Here is a 26173-nt window from a genome sequence, read left to right on the forward strand (position 1 = left end):
TTATGCATGTCAGCTATCGGATGGGAAGTGTGTGAGTCGGGATGTTTTACGGAAGTGAAGGTAAGTGAGTGTTATGTGTGTGTTTTGTAAGTTGTGTGTGTGGGTTAGGGTAGGGAGGTGGGAGTATGAGTGTGAGTGTTGGATGTGTCTGTATTTGTGTGTGTGTGTGCGAGGCAGTGTAAAATGTCTGTGTGGTGTTTTTTATTTTGTGTATTAGTGCGATCTCGAAGTTAGAATATATAAGTAGGGGTGTGTGGGGGGCACAGCCTCCCACATGGGGGGTTCAGGGGGGCTTGCCCACCTGCGTGCATGTAGTGTAGGGCTTGTAGTTTATGTGATGTGGGTAGTGTGGTGTATGTGTTCTGTATATTCGGGGTATTTTTGTTTTCATGCTTGTGGGTTCTGGTATTTTTGTTGGTTCGACTTTACAGTCTCAAGTTACTGAATTTTCGAGTATTCAGTAATTCGAGATTGTGACGGGAAACCGTTTCCACAGATATCTTTATTACGCCTTTATTTTGTACACTTTATTTATACTCTTTATTTAACTTATCCCTAATATTGCATTTAATCATACTCTCCAGATAATTTCACTCTTCACTCTATTCTCTGCTTGTACTATTAGCTAATCTTTATTTTTGCTTATATTTTTCACGTACATTTTTTATAGTGAATTCTCTCTAAATGTTATATTCCGTGCAATTTCTGCTAGCACTAGTTGCCAATGTACATCTCATATAAATTCTATTTAGCCAATTTTTTTGTAAAATGTTTTTCCTTTGTAAATTTTCAAATTGTTAATTGTGTTTTTTCTTATGGAGCTTTTCTCCCTGGGCCTCCACTAAAAATGGTCTCTCGAACCAGTGGACAGTCCCGGTAAGCAAATGCCAATAAATAAATAAATAAATAAAATGTACTAGCTGCCATCTGGAGAGTCATTTATGGTTTAACAATGATGAAAGGAGGGATATATGGGATGTGGAAACTATACCATCCATAGACATGTCTCCAGAAATGGTTAATCTAGACTCAGTAATTATGTTATTATAGTTATCATTCAATTATTATTATTTGGATGACTACTGAACATGTTGCTTAAGAAAATCAGTTTGATGTGGACTGCAAAAGGTTTTCTGAACAACTTTCAAGAGATTGTGTTTTTCTCTGCACTGTTAATCATTCTGATTGTTTGCAAGGCACAAGGCAGATTAATGGTGCAGGGTGATGAATTGAAGACTGAGTCACACACAGAAATTGAAGTTAGCAACACAGGGTAAGGAAGATCCAAAAAAAGGAAAGGGTTAAGTTTAACGTTGTTTCTTTAAAATGTTAATAATACTAAAAGCAGGATTAAGAGTGGTGCAGAAGGGTACAGTCTGTTTAATATATGTAGACTTTGTAGATAACATACAAAAAGGAGCACTTTTCTTCTCACTGGAGGAGGGAGGCCTATACGTAAGGATGAGAATTCAGGTATTAATTTTTAGGTAGATAGTATGCATATTGTAATGTAGTACCTGGTAGGATATTTTTGGTGGACTGTAAAAAGTAGAGAACATGTAAAGAATACTTTTGCTTTAAATATGTCAACATGTTTTAAGGATAGGGAGAGATTATTGAGGGTAATAAAGACATTCATGATGAAAAATATGGATCTAAGTAGGTGATTTTACTTGTGATGGGAGACCACATGTAAGGAAAGTTTTGCTGGATGTTAGAGACAGTAAAGAATTATTAATATTTTTTTCTGTTAAAGTATATGCAAGAAATTTACATATGGATATGCCCATTTATAAAACAAGATTAATTTTCTTTTCTTTCAAAAATTTAAGAGAGGCAGTTAGTGTCTCATATCTGGTAAATTATTCTGATAATGTGGTGATACAGATGTGTTTTGTATAAGTTGTTTCATGTACTTTAGGAGGATAAGTGATTGAAACCATTGGCAAAGATGTTCCTGACATTAAATATGTTTCCATTTTATAAACTGAAGCTTTTTGTGAAGCATGGAGAGGTTTTATGACTCTTGGACCTTTGCAGGGTTCAGTGTAAGGTTACATTAAGAAATTCTAAACAAATCTTGGCATGAATTAGATGAAAAGGTGTATTTAGAAATGCTTGTGAAAAATAGCAAGGCATTACATATTGGAGGACTTGGGTGTTTACGCATTTATGAATTCAATAAGGCTAAAATTGTTGGCATATTCAAAATGATAGTGTTAATTAGTTAAAAGGAAAATTAATAAGTTTGTCCTTTTTTTGGAAAAGATGGTTAAAGTATTTGAAAGAGGGATGTCTGAACTGGAAAATGCTAGGAGCAAATTAGTGAGGACACGGGAAAAATGATGATGGTGATCACTGTTTATTTTAAGGAAATATGGAGAGGTACAGGATAGTATGGATGGGAAACTCAGCAATATTCTGCTGCAACCAAATAGAAACATGAAGAAATGAAAAGATAAGAGTTGGATGTGCGATAAAGGAAAGCAATGTTCAAAGTCTACCAGGTATTGATGGGAATGGATATCATTTTCATAAAAAGATAAATGAAGAATTGGAATGTTTTTAGAAGGTGATAAATGAACGATTACATAAAGGATTGACATAAAGGTATTTGTCTGGGTGTTATTAAGTTGATGTTATACAAGGGGGGGGGGGAGTAACAACAACTGTAGGCCCACTGTATTGTGATATACAGATTATAACCTACTTATGAAGATTCTTTAGAAATGGTTAGATTGGCTATTGGGGAAAGTTAGGTATGATGGAGTATATAGTATTAAAAGGATTAATATTGAAATATGCTTATTTTGTTGAAATTGTTTGTAGAGGATATAAAGGACGGATATACACAAGGGAAAGCATCTGATAGTGTGGAGCAAAGCCAGTTTGGAAGATCATAAGTGGATACAAATAAGTGAGAAAGCTATTCTTTTCAAAGTATATCAGAGTAGATTTCAGTAAATGGGTGGCTTAATGATAAAGTAGAATGAATAAAGGTGTTACAACATTGGTGTCAAATTAATTAATGTATTTACTGCATTTGTTTACTGGGAAAGTCCACTGGGCCTAAAAAAGCCCATCTTCAGTGGAGGCCCAGGGGGAAAAGCTCCCACAAGAACATAGATGCAGAAAAAAAAAATAAACATTAATTGGTACAGAAGCAAAAACAGTGTTACACATAGTAGTTACAGTAATATATACAGAATATACACATAAGTCAGGAATTTAGTTGGTTGCCAGATCAATTCAGAATGGTAAAAACAGACATACATTAATCAGCATTATTGTACCAGTATCAACAAGCGATGAAAGAAAAAATAATAATAAATATGGAGAAAGTATCATCAGTCACTAGTAGTAAAAAGCACAGGAATTTAGTTGTAATATAAGGAGGAGGAGGAGGTTAAGTTATACAGCAGGTACAGAGCCAGGAAGGGTTGTTATAGAGCAGGTACAGAGCCAGGAAGGGTTGTTATAGAGCAGGTACAGAGCCAGGAAGGGTTGTTATAGAGCAGGAACAGAGCCAGGAAGGGTTGTTATAGAGCAGGTACAGAGCCAGGAAGGGTTGTTATAGAGCAGATACACAGCCAGGAAGGATTGTTATAGAGCAGGTACAGAGCCAGGAAGGGTTGTTATAGAGCAGGAACAGAGCCAGGAAGGGTTGTTATAGAGCAGGTACACAGCCAGGAAGGGTTGTTATAGAGCAGGTACAGAGCCAGGAAGGGTTGTTATAGAGCAGGTACAGAGCCAGGAAGGGTTGTTATAGAGCAGGTACACAGCCAGGAAGGGTTGTTATAGAGCAGGTACACAGCCAGGAAGGGTTGTTATAGAGCAGGTACACAGCCAGGAAGGGTTGTTATAGAGCATTCACATAGCCTGGAAGGGTTGAGATGATTTTTCAGTGTTTGTTTGAAGGTGTGGTGCTGCCCGTGTTTCTTATGAAAGGAGGAAGCGAGTTCCATAGTTTGGCGACGGTGAAGGAGTAGAGCAGTTGACCAGCCGGTAAGGTGGACTTTTCTACTTTTAGTAGATGATTTTCAGATCTTAGTTGCCTGCTGGGTTGGTATTTGGCACGCAGAGTTGAGACAGCAGGACAGTCTGTGGGTCTGTAGATTATTTTGTGTGCTGTAGTTAGCTGGGTGAATGAGAGATAGTGGGGGAGTTCCAACCAGCCTAATTGTTTCAGTGAGTTACAGTGGTGGGATGAGAATTTGGCCTTGGCAGCAAATTTGTCTATTCTGTTGTAACACATGTCAAGTTTGGATTTGGTAGGATTTTGGATATTAGTGAGGAGAGGGGCACCATAAAGGAGAGAGGGTAATAAAAATGTAGTTGCAAGGGTTTGTCTTCCAGAGTGGCTAAGAAAGTATTGGTGCCTGTACAGCACACCAAGCTTTTGGTGTGTTTTTTGATGTTACTGTTTGTGTGTAGGTTAAAGTTTAGGTTTTCATCTATAATAATGCCTAGTAATTTAGTGTGTGGGACTTCTATAGTGGTACTGTCTTGGGGTTGTATACTGAAGAATTTTTTATTTAGGAGAGTGGTTTTCTTAGGGGTAAAAATTACTAGTTTAGTTTTTTTTTTTTTTTTATTTAGGGCAAGATGATTGTTAAGCATCCAAGATTCAGTAGAGGTGAGGGCATTCAGGGTGATCTGCTGGAGTTCAGAGCTGGAATTTGCAGTGCATGTTATTGTAGAGTCATCAGCATACTGGATTACTGAGCATTGTGGGAGAGTGGTGGGAAAGTTGTTAATAAAAATGCTACATAAGACAGAACAATTATGGAGCCTTGGGGTACCCCTGTGGAAGTATTGAGGAAGGGAGAGTAAGACTGTTGCCATTTGGTGGATTGCAGCCTATTGGAGAGATAGCTATTGATCCACTGTAGAGTAGGTGGGGAAATGTGGAGGGTAGATAGTTTAGAAAGGAGGATAGTGTGGGAAATGGTATCAAAAGCTTTGGAGAGGTCGAAGAAAAGAGAAGTGATTATTTGACCAGAATCCCATGCCTGGTTAACTGTATAAAGGAAGGAGAGCAGGGCTGTAGTGGTGCTGTGCCCTGGTCTGAAACCATGCTGAGTGGCTGACAGAATTTGATTTTCAAGTAGGTAGTTGAGGAATTGGGCATGGATGCATTTTTCCAGTATTTTAGAGAGGGGTGAGAGAATAGCTATGGGTTGAAAGTTTGTGGTGTCTGTGTTGGTGCCGCATTCGTGTAAGGGGAGAATGAATGCTTTTTTCCAGATGTCTGGGACAAGAGACTCTTTAATCGCTCTGTTAATGAGTATGCTGATGGGATAAGCTATAGAGTTTGCTGCTAGCTGCAGGAAGTGTGGGGGTAGATTATCAGGGGCTAGAGTACAGGGTTTAAGCTTAAGTAAAAGTTTTTTATTGTGGCAATGGGCATGGGGGAGAATTTTAGGTTAGAGTTGTGTGTAGGATTGTTTTCTGGGATGGTTTGGTCATCGGCTGTCTTGGTGGTCGTGGTGGTGTTAACCATAGGAAAGGTGGTGGTTAGGTTAGCTACGGCATTAATGAAGTAGGAATTGAAGAGGGGGGCAAGTTCGGTGGGGAGGTTGTGGGTCAGGGGATGGGTTGCTTTGAGAAGCTGGATGTAATAGATGGTTGAGGGAGGACCAAAATTTTTGGGGATTATTTTTATGTTGGCTTTGTAGGTGGAGGCAGTGGGCTTTTTCATCATTGGCTATTAGACGCTTTGCCTGGTTATGGAGTTGTTTGTACTGTATTAGACTTGAAGGATCTTTGTTTTTCTGCCATGATTTCCACATTTTATCCCTTGTGGACATGACTTCTTTAGTGGACTTTAAGAGCCAGCTTGAATGGTTATGTTTTATTTGTTTTTGGCGGGTGGGTGCTTGCCTATTTAGCATGTCTAGGAATGTTGAGTTAAAGAACTCAACAACCTCGTTAAGTGGCAGGGATTTGAGGGGTTACCAATTTACTTTAGCTAAGGTTTCATTAAATATGGATGGTTGGAACTTAGTCACATTCCTGTTTGATTTGTATTGGTGTTGCCCTGGGGTTGGGGTGCTTTTTCATTTTGTAGTAAATACTGTTGTGAGTTGATTTGATTTTTGGATGCAAAGTGCTAACTTTTAAGTAATGCAGATGATTTAGTTACAAATGGTTTTCATTTTGTAGTAAATACTGTTGTGAGTTGATTTGATTTTTGGATGCAAAGTGCTAACTTTTAAGTAATGCAGATGATTTTGTTACAAATGGTTAAAAATAGGGTCTGGGTACAGGTTCGTTAAACACAGATGAAAGAATGTTTGAAGATGGTAAATTTGGTGTTCATTGAAGAGAAATATAAAGGTTTTGAGGATATGGTTAAAGTAAAAGGTATTTATTTTAGTAGGCCCGAGTGATCAGTTCTACAGGTTCAGTTTGGAGGGCAGAAAATAGGAGAAGCTCAGATGTGTGAAGTTTAGAAAAGAAATTAAATGCATTGTAGGGATGTAGAAGTCGTTTCTATTAACATTTACTCCATTCTGCTGTTTCAGGGAAATTAGGCTGTTTAGTGGGTGTGGAAATGCTTCCACAGGAAAATAAAGTAAGTTGAGTTCAGAGTTATTTGGGGTTCAAAACTGAATCCTGTTAAATGAGTCGTGTTTAATAAGAACAACAAAGGAGGGTTAGATTTGCTGAATCTAGTTGTTTACTTGTCATCTCTATATTTGTTTTGGATAATGAAGGTTTTCAGTACAAGAACACAATACTATTAGATGGAAATGTGGGTTAAATATGAAGAACATTTTGAAGGAATTTGAGGTGATATCAGGACGGGTGCATACTATAGGAGAATTTAATGAATATTACAATAAAGTACACATCAGGAAGTCAGCTTTAGTAAATATTCATGATAACATGATAAACTGGTAGGAAAATGTTATGTCTAACTATTACTATACTGATCCTCGGATATGTTTTTCTGCAGATAGATTAGATAATATGAAATAAAGAAATGTCGGGTATAAGACAGTTTGGGAGCTGCACAGCTTTTTTTTTTTTTGTGTGGTGGATTTTGTTGAACAATTTACCAGTAAGGTTTTCATGAAGTATAAAGACATTGAAGAAAGGTTATATAAAATGTCAGGGATAGATATAAAGTGGACTGGGTAAGTAAGTATTATATTTTATGGGGAGTAACAGTTATGCGAATGCAAAGTGATACAGGGGCATGATAGTTCACCTGATTCTTGTTGTTTTGGAAAGCTAGATATACTCGACTGCTGAAAACAAAAGATGAAGCTTTGTTTATCGCATAAGGATGGAGGACTAGTACGATTCATTTTTTATGTATATAATTCTGTGTGTTTTATAAAGTATATATTTACATAATTGACATGTAAATAGTAATTTTAAACAGATGCTGTAAATAATGTATTATAATAAACTTCACCTGCTCTTCAAAATAGTGTCTTAGGATTGTTTATATCCACCTGACCTACCACAGCCCACGTAGATTGTACAATGGCTTACCATCTCAAGAATTAATAACATTTCATAACCCAGACAACCATACGTATGGTAAGAAAACACCTGTTTATCTAGAAAATCTGACATCAGTTATGACTGTTTTATACTAAATATGGCTGCCAGATCATTCTCATGTCTCAGTGAAAGTAAATAGAAGAGAGTTACCTAGAACATGACATTGTAAAAGGCAGTGACAAATAAAAGCATAAAACTATGATAAAGTAAAAAAAAGTAAAAAAAAAAAAAAAAAAAAAAAAAAAAGTTAATCGCAGGCCTCAAATTATTTTACAGTTGAAACATAAAGAGGTTATGTTAAAGGGCATGTTTGACTCTATGAGCTATACTGTATATGAATCAAAGTTATCATGATAATACAAAAATATATATTTCATGTAAATTCTCTCATGGTACACAGCAGGCAGCTTTGCATTTCCCTGGCACATACAAGATCTGCAGAGAGTCATAACCTGATATAAGATGTTTTTGCCCAGGACAAAGTTACCATTAATTAAACAGCATAGTTTGCTTGTAAGGTTTTGTCATACAGTTCAGTGTATGAATAGAGGAGTTATGATGTAGACTTTATATGCACTGCAGTCAGAAACAGTCAATGACTGGAAATAAGATGTGATGAATAGCACAGTGGTACTCCTAAAATGGTCGACATTTCTAACTACAGCAGTGCACCTATAGGTAAAGGAGTTGACATATACAAATTGTGTCTATAATATGGGATCGTACAAATATAAATGCTGCTCAACAGGTTATGCAAAACATATCTGTATTGGTGCACTTTTTAAAAATAAAACGTGTTTTGTGAAATGCTGACAGATTGGTCTTGAACAAAATGTTCACTATATAACAAGTATTTGCAATGCTCAGTCCAGATAAACAAATGAGCAAACTCGGGTAGTATGTAAGCAAATAGCCACATTAGCATTAGTTATGAATTCATCTGTGGGACAATATCAGTCATTTTAGGATCAAACTAGTGTCATCTGCAGGATGGCTTAAAACTACATTTTTGCAACTATTTGTAAGAGTTGTCCCAACTAGGGATGGCAGACTCAACAAAGCACAGCTTCACAGACTTTATGGATTCAACCTCCAAAGGCAGTTTTGTGTTAAATTACCCTCCAAGCAGGATATGGTAGGCCACCAGACCAGACAAGTAAGCCAGCCCACTACCCACCAGTGACTATCACCACTGGAGGGGAAGAATGGGTTAATTAGGACCCTAGGCAGTAACAAACAGGTTTGCAGGACTTTGCCTGTCTGACTGATTCCTGGTTTGTTTCCCCTTAAAGAATGAATGGACTAAATGGGGGAATGTGTCCAAGCCTTTGGGCAGGTCCTGGGGGAAATACCTCCCAACACAAATGTGGCTGCATTAAAATGTACCACATGCTTGCTATATCTCTCAATACAATGGTGGCTGTATAAAAATCTACCACATTGGGTATATCTTACAGCAGAATTGTGTTTCCTTTAAAAATGTATCACATTCTTCTACACAAACACACTTATCTATATCGATCTATATATTGTATATGTACATACATGCATATATACAAGTAGATAGTTATATATGTACATGTGTATGCAGGTGTCATTTTGTTCTCTAAAACTGTTCACTATACACATGACCACATTCTCCAGGTATGAAGCACTGGCAAACGTGAGCAAAAACACTATCCAAGGTCATCCGACTGATGGCAGAAGTTTACTATACAATGTTCTCATGTGGCAATTAGGAAGCTTATACAAATATATCTGAATAATCTTGAGCTCAATGTCATTTCTTTGCAAGTTCTGTGTGCCCCAACAGCATTCCTGCCCATTAATGTTTATTAATTTAGAACATGCTGAAAATTGGGCAGCAAACTTGGCAACACCCCTTTAGCTGTTATTTGCCTTATACTGATCTAAACATTTAAATCTTGCATTGTGCTTACTTTCCTACAAATGCCCTGATATGTTTCTCAGTCCATGCCCTTCTATCTTTCTCGTCAGAGGAGCTACACCCTGTCTTCTCCTTCCTTGCTCTGACTGCTCAGTGTTTGAGCCTGGTTCAGCATTACTTTTTAAACAAACTTTAGCTAGAGTTCACTGTAACCACACCAAAGAAGTATTACAAAGTACATGTAAGACTGTATACTGAGTTACTGGCTTGATATTACAAATCTAAAGAGTATGCAAAATTATCCATTAGCAGTGATTAAACACAGTGTAAGCATTGTTAGTCTTTCACGGCACTTACAAAATATAATAATAGCCTCACCCGATACTGTAGCTCTCAGATGGAAGGAGTAGATCTTTCTCATTCGAGTGATCTAATGTTCTTTTGTCTCATGAGTTTTGAGGTACAACTCACATGCATCATTTCTAAAAAGTTTGTAGTCTTAGTGTGTTTTCCACACTCCACTGACATAAGATCCCAAAAGTCCTGTCAAAACGGGAACTGCACCTCAAGTTCCCAAATGTAGGGAACATGCATGGTCACTTTTCAGTTAGTGTGTACCTTACTTGTTTTCCTTCTGACCCTGCCACTGCTGAGGATTACATACATCACAGGGATTATCTTGTCTTTGCTGGATAAAGGGACTAGAGAACTTCATCAGAGCCAAAATGAGGCTGGCCTGTTGGCACAACTCATAACACGATGACTGGAAGTCTCTGAATGATAGCAGCACATTACAGGGTACAATTTTCCCCATCCTGCTGCACAGAAGGAAGAAACTGTTGCAATATTACATCTACTTATACAATATATCTCCAATTCCAACAACTCCACCTCCTGCCTCAGACAATGGGATTCCTCATCAACTGAACTACTTGCTACTGTTTTAACTGCTTTTCTACAAAGAAAAAAAAAGTTCTAAGCTTGTTTCCCACCTTTCCTGTACCTAGTCTAGTCCAGATACAGATTTTCTGTATCCAGGACTGTTTTTTGTAAGTTTCTGTGCTCCCCCAGACCTTTCAGTGTTGGAGGGAAGTCTTCTAGCTTATCTGTGGGAGTGGTAAGCACTTGGTAGCCTATCTTCCAAAAGAGGAGTGGTTTCTGATCCATAAATTGTAGTTTATTGGCCGTTTGGTCAGGATTTCCATCCTGTTCAACTTTCTAGTTTAAAAGCCCGTGTTTGAGCAGGTTTGTGCACCAATCAGTGGTGCTCAGCTGAGATAAACTATTACCGGTACCAGAAAGTCTGCTCTTCAATTTTTCCCTTAGAACGTGCTTGTTCTTTTACTTCTTGCACTTCAGTTAGCTTAATTGTCTAGCACTTTAACAGGCTTTTGTAGCATTTATTGTAGCATACTTAGGTGCTACCAACACTAGCTGGTTCTACACAGTAACAGCACCAATATTTATTAGATATGACCACCCCTCCTGGTATGATTGTAGGGCAATTTCCTGTGCTTTCTCCTGCTAACCTGGTGCACTTGGGCATTCTGAGACAGTGTGGCAACTGTCTAATGTACACAGACAACTCTCTCTTCTTACCTCACAACACTCATACATGTGAGAGATGCACTTATATCACCAAATTGGAAGCAGTGCATGCTCCAACCAAGACTAGACTCACTGGTCAAGAGAAGAAGATCAATACCTGCAACTCACTACATGGAACACACAGCCCTCTAAAACACCAACCATCACAACCCACACGTAGAAACACAAACCATATACCCACCTTCACGAAGATTGTCAATACAAATTTATCCAAACAACAGAGACCCCCCCCCCCGAGACAGAAATGCACTCTGCCACCACAGCACAACACCAACCCCAGAACACATAGCTCACCACCACAGTGTGCCACTCAACCTAAGCCCTTAAGGCAAAACACTTTGCCCAATGTACTAATCATAGGAGACTCAATTGTGAGGCACATTGATGTCCCACTCACTAGGCTGAAGAAGGAGAAGGTGACAGCCAATGTACAGGCCCAACGCTTTCTGGAATTTATCATTTCTAATGCCCTGGACCAGCTCATTCTGACCCCCACTAGAGGATGCAACATCCTCGACCTGGTTATCACCAATATGGGAGACCATTGCTCTACACCTGTAGTCAGTTCCTCCCTGGTTAAATCCGATCAGAAACTGATCACCATGGAAATCTCCATCTCACCTACACCCTACCCCCCCCCCCCCCCGCTAAGGTGACCACCCTCAAAACCTTCTCTAAAGCCGACTTTGGGCTCCTAAAAACAAAGGTGGCTAATTTCTCAGCACCCATGCCAATGGAAAATAGCCGCATGACTGCCAAATCATACACCAATGCACTGTACAAGCACGTACACAAATGCATGGACCTTGCCATACCAAATAGAACTAAGCCGTTCTCCTCCAAAAAAAGGAAGCCAATCTGGTGGTCCCCAGCCATCAATAAACTCTACAACAGAAGGAAGAAACTGTTGCAGAAAAAAATGAAGTCACAAGACTGGAAAACCTCCCTTATCAGTCTTAACGAAAAGCTTGAGATCCCGTATCAAATCCTCTAAAGCCAGCTGTGAAGGAAGAATTGTAGCTAACACCAAAAACAACCACAAAACCTTCTATAGCTATACTATAAACCTCCAAGGCAATACCCATATTTGTTCTGAGTTATTGCACAATGGCACCTTCTATACTGAGCCGACAGATATAATCAACATACTGGCCAACAGATTCAGTGCCAACTTTACCCCTCCCCTCAAGGGTCCTATCACAATGCCAGAAGAAAGCTTGGTATGCACCATTTCTGTGGCACAGGTAAAAGCTGCATTGTCCAAAGCCAAGAATACAGCATCCATGGGACCTTATAATATCCCTGGCTGCGTGCTACGAGCTACAAAACGATATGGCATCGCATCTTTGTGCCCTGTTCAATCACAGCCTTACCTCAGGCTATGTCCCCTAATGAATGGAACACTGCTACAGTCATCCCACTCCATAAAGGGGGAGCAACTATAGGCCCTGGGAACTACTGCCCCATTAGCCTGACAAGTCTGGTATGCAAAGCTATGGAGCCCATCATCATGGACCTGCTTAACAAAGATATAGGTAATCTCCAAACTCTTGACCCCACATAGTTTGGTTTTGTCAAGGAGAGATCCTGCCTGCTGAACCAGGTTGACTTCTTTGAGACAGTCACCAAGGCTGTGGATGAGGGTAAGCCAGTACATACAGCCTACCTCGACCTGGCCAAGGCCTTTGATACCATTCCCCACTCAAGTATCATAGATAAACTCACCAAACTAGGCATCAATCCTTACATCACTAGATGGGTTGCAAATTGGCTCAAAGACAGGACCCACAGAGTGAAAGTTGAGGATTCAAAGTGAGACTGTTGACAAGTCACGAGTAGAGTCCCATAGGGCTTGGTCCTGAGCCCTCTCCTGTTTGGCATCTACTTCTCAGAAGTCCAGGCCAACACAGAAGGACTCTGGCTGGCCAAGTGCACTGATGACTGCACACTAGGAGTCATTATCAACTCCCTAAGTGATGCAGACATCCTACAAAAGGGCCTCTCTGAGACCAATGACTGGTGTCGGAACCATGGCCTGAAGCTTAATGTCAAAAAATTTGTTGTCATCCCCTTTGGAAAAAAACTCAGTTTCCATGAATTACCACGTTGATGGGAGCCTACTGAACACTGAAGGGGCCATAAGAGTTCTGGGCACCCAGGTTGACAGCCATCTCTCCTTTGACTAACTACCACATTGCCACTGTGGTCAGAAAGTTCTTTTACGTGGCAGATCTTATAACCAAAGGTTACCATCCAGGAAGAAAGAGGTCATCACCCCTCTCTACTCATCCTTCATTAGACCAATCATTGAACATAACACCCCATTTTGGCATGTACCTGACCAGACACCTACAACAGCTGGAGAGGCCACAAAAGTACCTCACAAAAAGGATCCTAGGCCATAAACACATGTTCTACATGGACAGACTCAAGAAACTTCAGCTGTTCTCAGTCTCTTATCATCTACTTAGAGAAGATCTCTGCTTGACTTACAAAGCCATGTCCAACCCAGCCCTACTTGAAATGCTACATCTAAAGAAATCTCAATCCCTCCACACCACATGCTCCAGCGATCACAACCTCATTACCACAATTAACAGAGCATGCTGGAGGGACATATTCATCTCCCAAAGACTGCCCATACTCTGGAATAAGCTTACCATTCATGTCAAGCAGAGCACCTCGCTGGCCCTCTTCAAGAGAAATCTTGATGAGTGGATGGGTAACAGAAAGTTCACCCAAGGAATCACTCCAGTTGCCCTACTGGATAGGGGCACTGTGAACTAACATTGGGTGGCATGGTGCCTGGGCAATTTTTTTAGGCTAGGCTTGTAAAGGCTCCAGGGCCATTATCCTAGTACACACATATGAACCAATGAACACAAATTTTGCTCCTACTCCCTTGACAGGAGTTAGAAGCCTAGGGAGTGGAGGAGCCAGTTATTAAGGAATGGGCTTGAGCAGCTGATGCTAGCTTGCACATCCTGCACAAAGGACTTGGCAATATTCTGCTGAAGGAGCACCTTCTGTTGGAATGTATGCAAGTATACTTCCTGGAATAGAGTTTTGAGAGATTTTGTTCCCTCCAAAGAGCTGACAGCATTTCAGAAAATGAGCCAAAGAAGCTGGCACGTTATGGTGTTTGTGCAATTGGAAATGTTAGAAGCATTAAAAAAATCTCTTGGCCTCCAATTGGATCGTGGTAGCAATTCTTTCATTTTGCCTCTTTCTCCTTGTATGCTAGGATGTTTTGATTCAGGGAGAAAGAATGAACCAGTTTGAGATGAATGTCTGATGAGCAGGGGTATTGGGGTCAAAATATTAACAAAAACAAATGTGTAAAATCCATCAGTAGCTGGCCAGGTTAGTTACAAACAGGGAGAAAGCCTCATTTTTTCACCAGTGACCTCGGTTTGACATAAGATCAGTTGATAGAGGAGTTGGCACTGTGGATGTGGAATAGGATGGACTGTTATAAGCTGTAGCTTGTCAGTTGAGAGGAACCTGACCACTGTGTTTGTACAAGCGCTTGTGTTACATGCCGAGGGGTAAGTATGTTTGAAATATGCATGTGTCTTCTGAGTCGAGCACAGCAAATGTCAACCCATGTGTCAAGGAAAGGGAATTAGGTGGATAACTAAAAAAGCCACAACTCCTATACCTGATGATGACAACACTCTCAGTGTTTGATTTGTGTCCCCCAATGAGCTGGCTGGTGGAATCTTGCCTCTGAAAGAAATTAGCATTTTAGTAGGACACCTAAAGGGAACGGCTTGATATTCATTGGGTTAGGGAACCAAATATTTAAACAATCAGTAGCACTCATAATTACTATCCTGTTATTAATGACTTTTCCACATAAAAGATTAAATCTTCTGTTCCTTTATCTGTACTACACTTAGGAATACATGCACCAAGCACAATGTACACATCACTCCATGCTAGTAGCAACCTTTAATCTCTTGGTGAAATCAACCTGCAGTCTGACTTACTGGCTATACAACTCCAATTTTCTAAACCTGACATACAGACAACATAAACAGCATTGAAATGTTACTGTATTCAATTTACCTAAACTTAAGCCTTCACCTTTGCAGACATTAAACAATTTTGGTTTAGCTATAATCCTCATTAAAATTTTCTTCCATAAGGATCTTTACAAAATCACCTACTACACACACCAAATAAAAACCTATAAATTGTCCACATGAGTACTGGAAATAGCGAAAATAAAAATTTCAGACTAAAAATCAGGACCTCCCATCTAGTTGTGTTGGCTTCTGAGATGCCAGTGACAATACGCACGCATGCATGCACACAAACAAACACAAACAAATACTCACATACACAAACAGCCTTGACTAGAAGTCTAGATGGTGGAGGGAGCTAGGCATGGGTGATGAGATTGAGTGGCAGATGATTACCTTTCCCTTCCCAGAGGAAGGGACAGCAACTGGTCCACAGAGAGGTCTTTGATTTCCACACTTGCCCTGTAGTACATAGCACCATGGAACAAAAGCTTCTTGTATTGAAGCATGTATGTGCCTATCATACATGAATTTGTTGAAGTCATATGGTGGCATGAGATCATAGCTGCAGAAATAGAAAAGGCTCTCCTCACACAGTAGATGAGAGAACGACTACTGGCACTCAACATTCACCTCTAAGGAAAATGAATGAACCTACGGGATCTTACCTGGGAAGAATGAATGGGCCAATGGGCTCTCACCTGGGATGAATGAATGAGCCAATGGGCTCTCACCTGGGAGGAATGAATGGGCCAATGGGCTGTCACCTGGGAGAAAAGAATGGGCCTATGTGATCTCACCTGGGAAGAAAGAATGGGTCAATGGGGTCTTGACTGCAAGGAATGAGTGGGTCTTTGGGCTGTCCCTTGGAAGGAATGAGTAGCCCACAGGACTTTCACCTGGGAGGAACAAATGCACCTAAGGGCTGTCCCTTGTGAGGAATGAGTACGCCTAACAGCTGTCCCTTGGGAGGAATGAGTGGGCCTAAGGGCTGTCACCTAGGAAGAATGAATGGGACAATGGGCTCTCACCTAGACAGAATGAATGGATCTATGGGCTCCCACATATACAAAATGAATGTTTTTTTGGGCTCTCAACTGGAAGGAATAGATGTGCCTAAGGGCTCTCACCTGGGGGGGGGGGGATGAATGGGCCTAAGGGCTCTCACCTGGGAGAAATGAATGGGCCTAAGGGCTCTCACCTGGGAGGTCATGTGATGTAAGGACCCAAATTCAGCACCATTGTAACAATGTCTTTCGGCTTTTCCCAGTTAGGGGTCAGCACAGTGGATCACCGGTCCGCTTATGATTGGCAGTGGATTTTTACGGTGCCGAGTTGCCAGCCCGGCACCCAACCTTCAAAGAAGGCACACCCATTCATGCATGCACCTGCCTGCATATCTTTAAACATCACTTGACCATGGGGAGGACATACAGACTCCGCACACAAGGTGCTCCAGGCATTAATCGAACCAGAGAGCCTCTTGCTGTGAGGTGACAATGCTAACCGCTGCACCACCGCTGCCATCAATAAAACAAATTAGTCAATCTTGATTTTTAGCAGAACACCTTACACTGAAAGGACTAATCGAGTCCTTGAGTTGGAGGGGAAGTGTTTTTACTTGTCAAACAAACTGTTCATTTTTTATCGTTCACTGTTTATTGTGGAAACCTATCCAATCTACCAATCTACAACCCCTATGACAGTAACTGGCTTGTGATTAAATCTTGATAGGCGTATACACATCCATCCTTCAACCCCGAGAGTCTTAACTAACACACCCACACAACTGTATGCTTAGACCTCTGAAATAAAGTTTATACTCCTTGGTGATATTAATTCATGCAGATCTTGGCCTTTATATCATGCTTAAAGCTGCATTACATCAGTCACAGTAGTTATAGGAAATGCAAGGTAACCAAGTCTTACGACTATTTATGTATTGCCAAAACATACCCTTAGACTGCACCTCCTCTCACAAGGAAGGCTAGGTTAGTCAAGCTTGGGTGAATTTGTGAATACCCGTTGCATAGATCTCTCCTTCTTGTGTCTGATTCAGAAATATATGCATGTTTTTTCTTTGTAACTATATTCAGTTAAGACATACTTACTGTAGTTGGATTGATGCCAAATCGACCCTCACCATCAACCAGGCTGTACTGAATCACTGCAAAGTTTCCAGAGTCAGCATCAGTAGCACGGACCTGCAGTATACTTGTTCCAAGAGGAATATCTTCAAATACAGTTACCTGAAATTAGAAAGATTGAATAAATAAAGCTAGTTATTCAGAAAAAAAGAGAGGCTGTGTGAATCTTTTTTATATCACTCTATTTCAACCACTGACTGCATTTCAGCAATTGTGTAAAAAATTACCTTCTTGGGAATACTTATCATACATTATGTGGTACAGCATTAATTTTATCTGTTTAAAGCTGGCAAAACTAACAAGAAAAGATAGCTAGCTGGCATAATGGTTAAGGCCTTTGCCTCCCATGCACAAGGTTCAATCCTGACCTCTGACCAATGCCTATTTGGAATTTGCATGTTCTCCCTGTGTCTCTGTGGGGTTCCTCCCACCTCCAAAAACACGCTGAGTGTTTCCATCTCAGACTCACCAATGAATGCAGCTGTGAGCAGCAGCACAGACTCTACATGGTGCTCTATAGTGGGAAGAGTTGTACAGACCAACCTCTTTTGGCATCTACTGTGATATGCAGTATCCTCAAGATAGCGGAACACAGACCACAGACTGCATGCCATGGCAGGGCTAGCCACTCAATGGTATGAAGTAAGGCTCTAGGTGATTCAGTCATGTTGATTAATGACACCAAAATGGGCATGGGCAGTTACTGGTGATTAGTAGGTTGAGGACCCAGCCTATTCTGACCTATGCCAGGGAACCATGCTAATGGTCAGAGGGGTATATGTGCCCCTATTGGCCAGTGTGGACCTGCTATAAAGTTCAGCAGCCCTGGGTCAATAAGCTACTGACTGGCCGGTGTTTAGTTGCTCTGCCTGGGTTACCTGGGATAGCACTGTTTAGTGAAAGCGGGACATAAAACCAATCAACCTGCCAAACATGAACTGAGAATTGGTACACAATGTAGACTCACTGACAGGACACATCTTGGAAATGGATGACATGATGATATGAAGGAGGCTGGACATCTGATGTATCCAAGAAATAAGATGGAAGGGCAATGCAGCAGAGCTACTTGTCTTGGGATCCAGAGTCTACTCTCATGTGAGGGACAGGCTAGAAATGTTGTGGGAATTGTGGTGAGACAGGCTTCAGAAGGCAGTGAGGAATATCATCAGAATTAATGACAAACTCATGGAAATCAGACTCCAGTGTAAAGCTAGGGAAGTATTCATACTCTCAGCCTATGCCTCACAGCAGGGTTGTAACAGTGAGGAAAATAGTGCATTTAGACAGAAGTTGTAGGACCTACTAGATAAAGCAGGATAACATGACTGCTGTTGATAAAGAGTCTTGAATGCACATATCGGGACAGACAGAACAGGATATGAGGACTGCCTGGTTCCACATGGGTGGGGCAAAAGGAATAGAGGAGGAGAGGCCATTCTAGACTTGCATCTGACAAATGGCTTGATAGTAGTCAACACATGGTTCAGAAAAAGAGAGAGACAGAGAGTCACATGATCACATACAAGAGAGGCCAACATACAACTCAGGTTGACTTCATCCTGGTAAAGAAAGGGCACTGAGGTAGAATCAGTGATTATAAAGTCATCCCCAATGAAACAGTTGGCCCAGAGCATAAACTACTGGTTGCCACAATCAACTGGAAGAACTGATCAGAGAAGGCTCTGAGAGTAAGAGAGACCAGGTTGAAGAGCTGGAAGTTGACCAGAGATAAAGAACAACAGTTCAAGGACTTACTGAGGGCTCTAGTACTCCAAGAAGAGGAGGAAATAGGTGGAGATGAAGAAGAATGGAAACACCTCAAAACAGCATGTGTGAGAACTACAGAACAGAGATGTGCCAAGCCAGATATGGAAACAAGGTATATAAAGAAAGGTGGCAGTGGTGGAAAGTCCAGGAAGTCAACAAAAGAAAGGAATGTAGGAAAAAGTGGGAGAGAGAAAAGACTGACCAGGCTTTGAAGGAATACTGGTTGGCTAACAAAAAAGCTAAGAAAGGAGTTGCAATAGCCAAGAATAGGGCACTGGAGGTACACTACCAACTTCTGGAAAGTGATTCAGTAGGTGGCATAAAACTGTATCAGGTTGCAAGGCAAATACAGAAAGATAAAGAAGACAGTCAGACACCCTTCATAAGGGATGCCAGCAAAAAACCTACTCAACAGGACATCAAAGGCAGATGGAAGGAGTATTTACAACAGCTTCTAAATGAAAAAAAAAAACCCACAGAAGCTGTACTGCCCTGAAACAGTCTACAATGAGAGAAGAAGAAGAGCGCCCTCTAGAAGAAGTAAGAATGACACGAAGGAAAATAAATTCAAGGAAAGCAGCAGGCTCAGATGAGGTCACAGCAGATATGATAAAGATGCTGTGTAAGACAGGAGATAAATAGCTCCTGAGGGCACTGATAACACTGTGGAGAGAAAGGCCTATCCGAGATGAATGGAAAATAAGCATACCCGTGTCAGTGTACAAGAACAAAGAGAACATCCACAACTATGAGCAGTACAGAGTCAGCAAGCTCCTATCACATTGCATGAAAGTTGTGGAAAAGATGATTGGTAAACAAAAATGTAGAACAGTAGCATGTAAGAGGGGAGATGAGCAGTTTGGATTCAGATTAGGATGCAACATAACTGACCTGATGTTTGCAGTGAAACAGATAGTTGAGAAGAAGCTAGAGATAAGGAAAACATCCTACTAGGTATTCCTAGACATGGAGAAAGCATATGACAAGGTCCAAAGAAAGCTCATCTGGGCAGTAACTATGGTGGTTCAAGTCCCAGAAACATTGGTAGAATTAGTGCAGGCAATGAACAAGGTCCCAGTGACTCAAGTACGAACAGTGTTCTGTCTCACAGAAGTGTTCCCAGTGGGAGTAGGTGTGCACCACAGTTCAGCTCTGAGACCACTGCTGTTCATACTGGGGATGGACTACATTAGCAAACAGGATAGAGGGGACAGATCAACAAAATTGCTGTATGCAGACAATGTGTCATTACAGGCAGGCTCTGAGCAGGAACTTCAGCAAAGTATAGGAGAATGGAATGCAAAACTGAAGGCACATAAGATGAAACTAAGCATGGATAACAGAGCACTAATGGCAGCAAATTGAGGAAATCAAATGATGCTGAGAACTGAGACAGAAGGGAAGATGGTGGAACAGGAAAATAGCTTCAATTATCTGGGAGGGGTGGTTGACGAGAAGGGAAGTCAGAATGAAGAGGTCAAAGCTAGAATCAGAGGGGCTGCAGCCAAATGGCACTGTGTCTCAGGTGTAATCTATGACAGAAGAACGCCAAAGAAGCTGAAACTAAGGTGCTCAAAACAGTGGTGCGATCAGCACTACTGTATGGTACCGAAACCTGGGCAGTAAAGGCAGAGCGGATGAAGAAGCTAGAGTTGATGGAAATGATGTGCCTGAGAAGTGTGGTAGGATGCACACTGTGGGACAGATGAAGAAATGAGGACATAACAGCAGAAGCCAAAGTAGCTGCAAGCATACCGTGCCCCCAACCTCCTGTACAGCTTGCAAATCGTAACTAATGTGCTGTCCTCACTACTTTCCAAACTCGAAATTACCTACAATAAAGTTGCTAGATTTGCAGGTAATCTGCCTTCTAAAATACCACTGTCACGCTCTCAGACACTCAGCTGGTTAGAGTTTCCTAACCAAGTCTTATTTACACAAGTTCGCATTATCCATTCTATCCTGAACAAGCCCTCCTCCTACCGTAGCATCTCCTCACTTGTCTTCTCTTCTAAAAGCCCCCTAGATCCCTCAGAAACCCTGACCAATGTCTCTTACAGATTCACAAACCTAAAATATAAATTGGACAGAATATCTACAGCTACTTTCCTGGTCTTTCAAGGAACAAGTTTCTCATGACCCTCAGAAATAGCACCTATGTCCAAGAATTCAAGAAAACTCTCAAAAGGTACATTAACAGCACCTGAACCTGTCAATGTAATCATTCCACTTGAACCCATCCCTTTATTATTTCAGATGGTTATTGTTGGATTAGGGACATCCATTTTAAAGTAGTTATTAGACATTAGACTGGCTAAAGGGTAAACTAAATTGTGTTTCATTTATGCATAAAAGACAGTTGAGCAGGAAGAAAAATAACCTTGCTGATCAAGCATGAGACACAGTTTAATAGAAAGGAAAGATAAGCATAAAGTGTGTAAAAAAATACAGATACACAGAATGTACTTTTCTCAAGGGAAAGATGCAATCTTGCAAGCTACAGAATGTTCCTTAGACAAAGCCTGAGACCAAGGTTAGAAAAAGTAAATAAGGAAAATTGCTGGACTGAAACAATATAATATGTTGTGTTCAGGATAGCAGTTCAGCTAAGATTATTGAGTTTAACCTGGCAGAATGATTAAGCTACAATACAGGCACTTGAGCCCGAGTATAGAAAACAGGTCAAATAAAGGCTATGTTAGTTTATGTTGTTCAGGATAATCAGAATATGACGTGCAGTAACTTTGAACACTAATTGTTTATCAGTACTGTTAATGAAAACAGTATTTGGATATTGTAAACATCTAATAAAGCCTTACTGAACAAACTACAGTGTTTGGAGAATTCGTTCTAAAAAGTGCAAAAGACTCGGTCCATAAAGGAAAGACGGGCACCTGTTCAGCATGAGTTTGGGTAATTAACAAATAAAGACTTTTGTCCTCAGTCTCATTCCAGCTAATTACGGTAGAGTATAGTATTATCATTTCTTACAGTTATCAAAAAGGATGTATAGTGCCGAGTTTTTCACACTTGCCACAGCAGCAGGAAGATCTCCTTGGAGAAGAGCTGAAATGTATCTGGGTTACAACACAATTAGCCGTAATAGAACAGTAAAAATGGTTTCAGAAATGTACTGAAAAAGATCCAGAGATGCAAATGCTTAAAGAATTTGCCATCAGTATTTTGTCAATACAGAATATTAATAATATTAAACAAAGAGAGCATTCATAAAGAAATGATGATATAGATGGTATACTTGTTTAAAGCACATAAGCTGAAATTGACTAATTAGGTATAAGCAAAGAAATGTTAACAAGAAATGTACAACTCTCAGTTGGGCATAGTCTGGTGTTAAGAGACGGGGATATCTTTGGACAAGGGACACTACAAAAATAGAACAATAATTATTCAATAGGAGCTATGCTGTCTTAGTTCAGAAAAGACCATGGGGTATTAATGGCATGGATTTATTTCAGTATCACAAAAATATGCAGTTCCTAAGTGTTAAATATTATTAATGTTTTCAGTGGTCATAAAGCTAACAAATACTGTTAAGTACAGTGAAAGTTGTATGGTTCAAGTACGGCCATCAGGTGATGGTTTTATCAGCTAATGGTCTTCAGTATAACAACAAGGAGTTCAAGAGCTGTTAGAACAACAATAATTTCAGCAAGTTACTCTCAGTTTCAACTGCAAGCAGTAACGTGGTCTAGCTGAGAAGCAGGTCAGACTGCAAGCATGAAATTACTTGTAGGGTATTAACATTGATTGTTACATAGATTTGCATTTAACATTGCTGCGGACCTCTGAAAGTCAGAAACATGTTAGAAAAGAACTAATCAAGATAAATCGTTTACGATAATAAATATTATAGACCTCTTTCAGTAGGAAAGGAAGGTAGGAAATTCAGCAGTTGGATTAAGAAATAGCCTGTAGCAACTGCTTTGAAGAAACGTGAACTAAGCTAAAATCATGTGTTGTTTAAAACGCAGATGCTAATTGTTGAAGAGAAATGGGAGACATTTGCTCAAAATGAGTATGTCTTAAAAGGACTTGTGTGAGATCAAAAGTCACTGACCAAGATGCTTCTAGAAATGCTGAAATACTTAAGTGAATGTCCAAAGGGTTCTCCGAGACTTTTTCTGCAATGGCTTCAAGACTAATGATGCACTTCACAAAGCATCACCGGCAGATTCCAAAAATTACTTCAGAAGTGAGCTAAACATAAAGACTATAAACTGAAATAAATGTAGAAACACAATTAAAAATACCTATGTTTAGTGTTATCTACCTATCTTAAAGAAGTTTACACATTAAAGCAATCATGTAGAGTTTCAAGGGTTGGTTACCTCCCGTGGTAACTCCATGTCTTATAAATAATTGGGCGATAAAGTTCAGAAGTCTAGATAAGGTTGATATTATTACTGTAGTATTTCATTACAAGTGTAATAAAAGCATAAAACATGATGAAAACAGCAAAGAGGTGATTTTGGAGACTGAGACGGAAAGTGAGTTTAACTGGTTGGTTAACCTTACTTGTTTGGTTGCAGCTTGACCTGGAGGTGATGAGGAAGGTAAAACAGATGTCTAAGGAATTATAGGAAAAATATGTGATGATCACTCTTGCTTATGCATGGGTAAAGGGATAATGCCTTGGCTAAATCCCAGGCTGTGTAATTTCAGTTAGCAGTCGATGGCGCTGGCAGGTGAAGATGGGTCTGCATTTCCTGGGGGGGGGGGGGGGGGATGAGCATTCACATGGGAACAGCATGCTGAGCCTCCATAGTGATATAAATTATTTGTTCTCCCCACTCAGGAAAGGTGGTCTTAGGCCAATCAGCTGCTCTGGTACTTATTTTATTTTATTTATTTTATTTAACATTTGTTGACCGGGAATGTCCGACTAGGTTCCACAGAGCCTGTTTTCAGCGGAGGCCCGGGGAGAAATGCTCCAGATGCATGTCTTTGGAATGTGGGAGGAAACCGGAGTACCCGGAGGAAACCCACGCGAACACAGGGAGAACATGCAAACTCCACACAGAAGGCACCCCAGCCGAGAATCGAACTGGAGAACCTCTTGCTGTGAGGCGACAACGTTAACCGCTGCACCACTGTGCCGCCCACTTACGTATTATCGCAACCAGATTTTCGCGATAATAGCGTTTGCTTCCCAATGCGGAAATGTAAAAAGAAATGTATGCAAAATCACACTGACAATGTCAACTTCATCTAAAAACATTGTTTAGGTAGCAAAAACATTGTAAATTTAAAGGAATGAGAGCTTATTTCAAGCTATGCTGTTTTCCAACATCTTGTCACTGTAAATACATTTTACACAGCCGCTATGTGTAATACACGTTCCATATCCCCAGCTGTGAGCCTGTAAATGTTGTGGTTATACTTCATATTAGTAAAGACGATCTATGTAGATATTCAGTGGTAGTGAACTAACCCCAAAAAACAACCTTTATAAATACAATGCGTTTGTGGGATCTACCTAAGACAGAAAAGGAGTCAGTAGCACTTTTCCAGCAATATGGCATTATATCAACAAGTAAAGAATGCTGTTCTGGACATTCAATGACATTATACTATGGGAAGCAGATTTTTTGGAAATGCAATACAGAAAAATGTTACCAACATGTAGGAGTCTGAGTGAGTAATTTCTTTGAAGAAAGTAGAATTAATTTTACCACCGCTGTCCGCTTCATTTATTGTTGGGCAAAGCAGATGACATCTATAAGTTTCTGTCAGGAAGAAATGGACATGGCTGACAAGGCAGTCCTAGACTGGAGTAACTACTTACGTGATGTCTGTGTCTTAGAAATGGAGAAAAAGGACAAGAAAGAAATCAGAGGGCCAGGGTGTATTGTGGAAATAGACGAGACTCTTTTTACTAGACGTAAAAGTAATGCTGGCCGTATTCTCCCTCAACAGTGGGTATTTGGAGGGATATGTACGGAGACAAGAGAGACTTTTCTTGTAAAAGTTCCTGATAGAACAGCTGCAACATTATTTAATAAAATCAAAGAATACATTAAACAGGGCACTACTATTTATTCAGATTCATGGCGGGCATATCAAACTCAACAACTAGAAGAAGCTGGTTTCAGTCATGAAAAAGTAAACCATAGCTACAACTTTGTAAATCCAAACACAGGAGTGCATACACAACACATAGAGAGAATGTGGGGATCTGTTCAGTGGAGAAACAAAAAACAGAGAGGCACTGCAAGTCACCATTTGGACTCCTACCTAAATGAATATATCTGGCGTGAAACACCGCTTGCACTAAAGAAAGACTTATTTGATGCAATCTTGACAGCAATAGCAGACAATTTCTCTCCAAACAAAAAGTGTAACCCAGCAAGTGAACCATCTACAAGTATGCTTCCTTAATCAGCAATAAAATATTTACAAATATGTTGCTCAAAAACATCTGGAAGACATCCACATGAATACTATGCAAAACATCCACAAAACATTGCAACAATAACTGCTATCCCCCACAAAAAAATCAGTTTCTGTCAAATACTACAAGAATGCTCTTCGTAACTTTAGCATCCATCATCAAGACCTTCATCTCTGTTTGATTGTTTAGATTGCTATTACCTTTAACTTCAATTATTTCCTACAGTATGTCAAATAAAACTAGTTATTTAACAAAAAAATGTGTTGCTCCAGATTTCTTCTTCTCAAGAAAAAGTTTAGTATCCAATTTCGTAGTGATCCATCACGCAGTAAAAACGAACGATAATTTCCCATGCGTCCTCAATTCACTTCTGCACGAAGACAGCAGTGCAACCAATTTTGATGTACGCAAAGCAAGTTTCACATTTCAGCGTTAATTTACGCTACTAATTTGGGACAAACTACGTTGTACCCAAAGAAAACACCAAATTTTGTCTTACTTTTAGTCCCACAATCCGTTTTCGGGCCAACAAACGTATTACCGCAACCGCGAAAATCTGGTTGCGATAATACGTAAGTACCGCTGTTCTCATTGACAGGGTGCCAGCAATGCCAGAAACCATCCTCACGAATGCCTGGATGACAAGCTTCCCAAACAACTCTCAGCTCAGCTGGGGGAGAAACCCCTGGAGTTGAGGAATAAATAGGCTGTCAAGGCTCTCTGTCACTGTCTTCTGAACAAAAATTACTCAGAAAAGATGCTTATAAATGCATTGAAGCTGTTCTCAGGATTGTTAGTTTGA

General features: G+C 40.2%; 1 protein-coding gene across 1 annotated transcript in view; it reads right to left on the reverse strand.

The window, feature by feature from the left end:
• Positions 1–26173, reverse strand: part of CDH23 (cadherin related 23) — a 2508764-nt gene that overhangs the window by 261924 nt on the left and 2220667 nt on the right. Inside the window, exon 31 of the mRNA XM_044056944.1 lies at positions 17154–17291. Coding sequence (XP_043912879.1) covers positions 17154–17291 — 138 coding nt within the window. The remainder of the gene's footprint in view (positions 1–17153; positions 17292–26173) is intronic.

The sequence above is a fragment of the Protopterus annectens genome, chromosome 14.part0, assembly GCF_019279795.1.
Source record: "Protopterus annectens isolate FY-2018-M chromosome 14.part0, PAN1.0, whole genome shotgun sequence".
Lineage (NCBI taxonomy): Eukaryota > Metazoa > Chordata > Ceratodontiformes > Protopteridae > Protopterus > Protopterus annectens.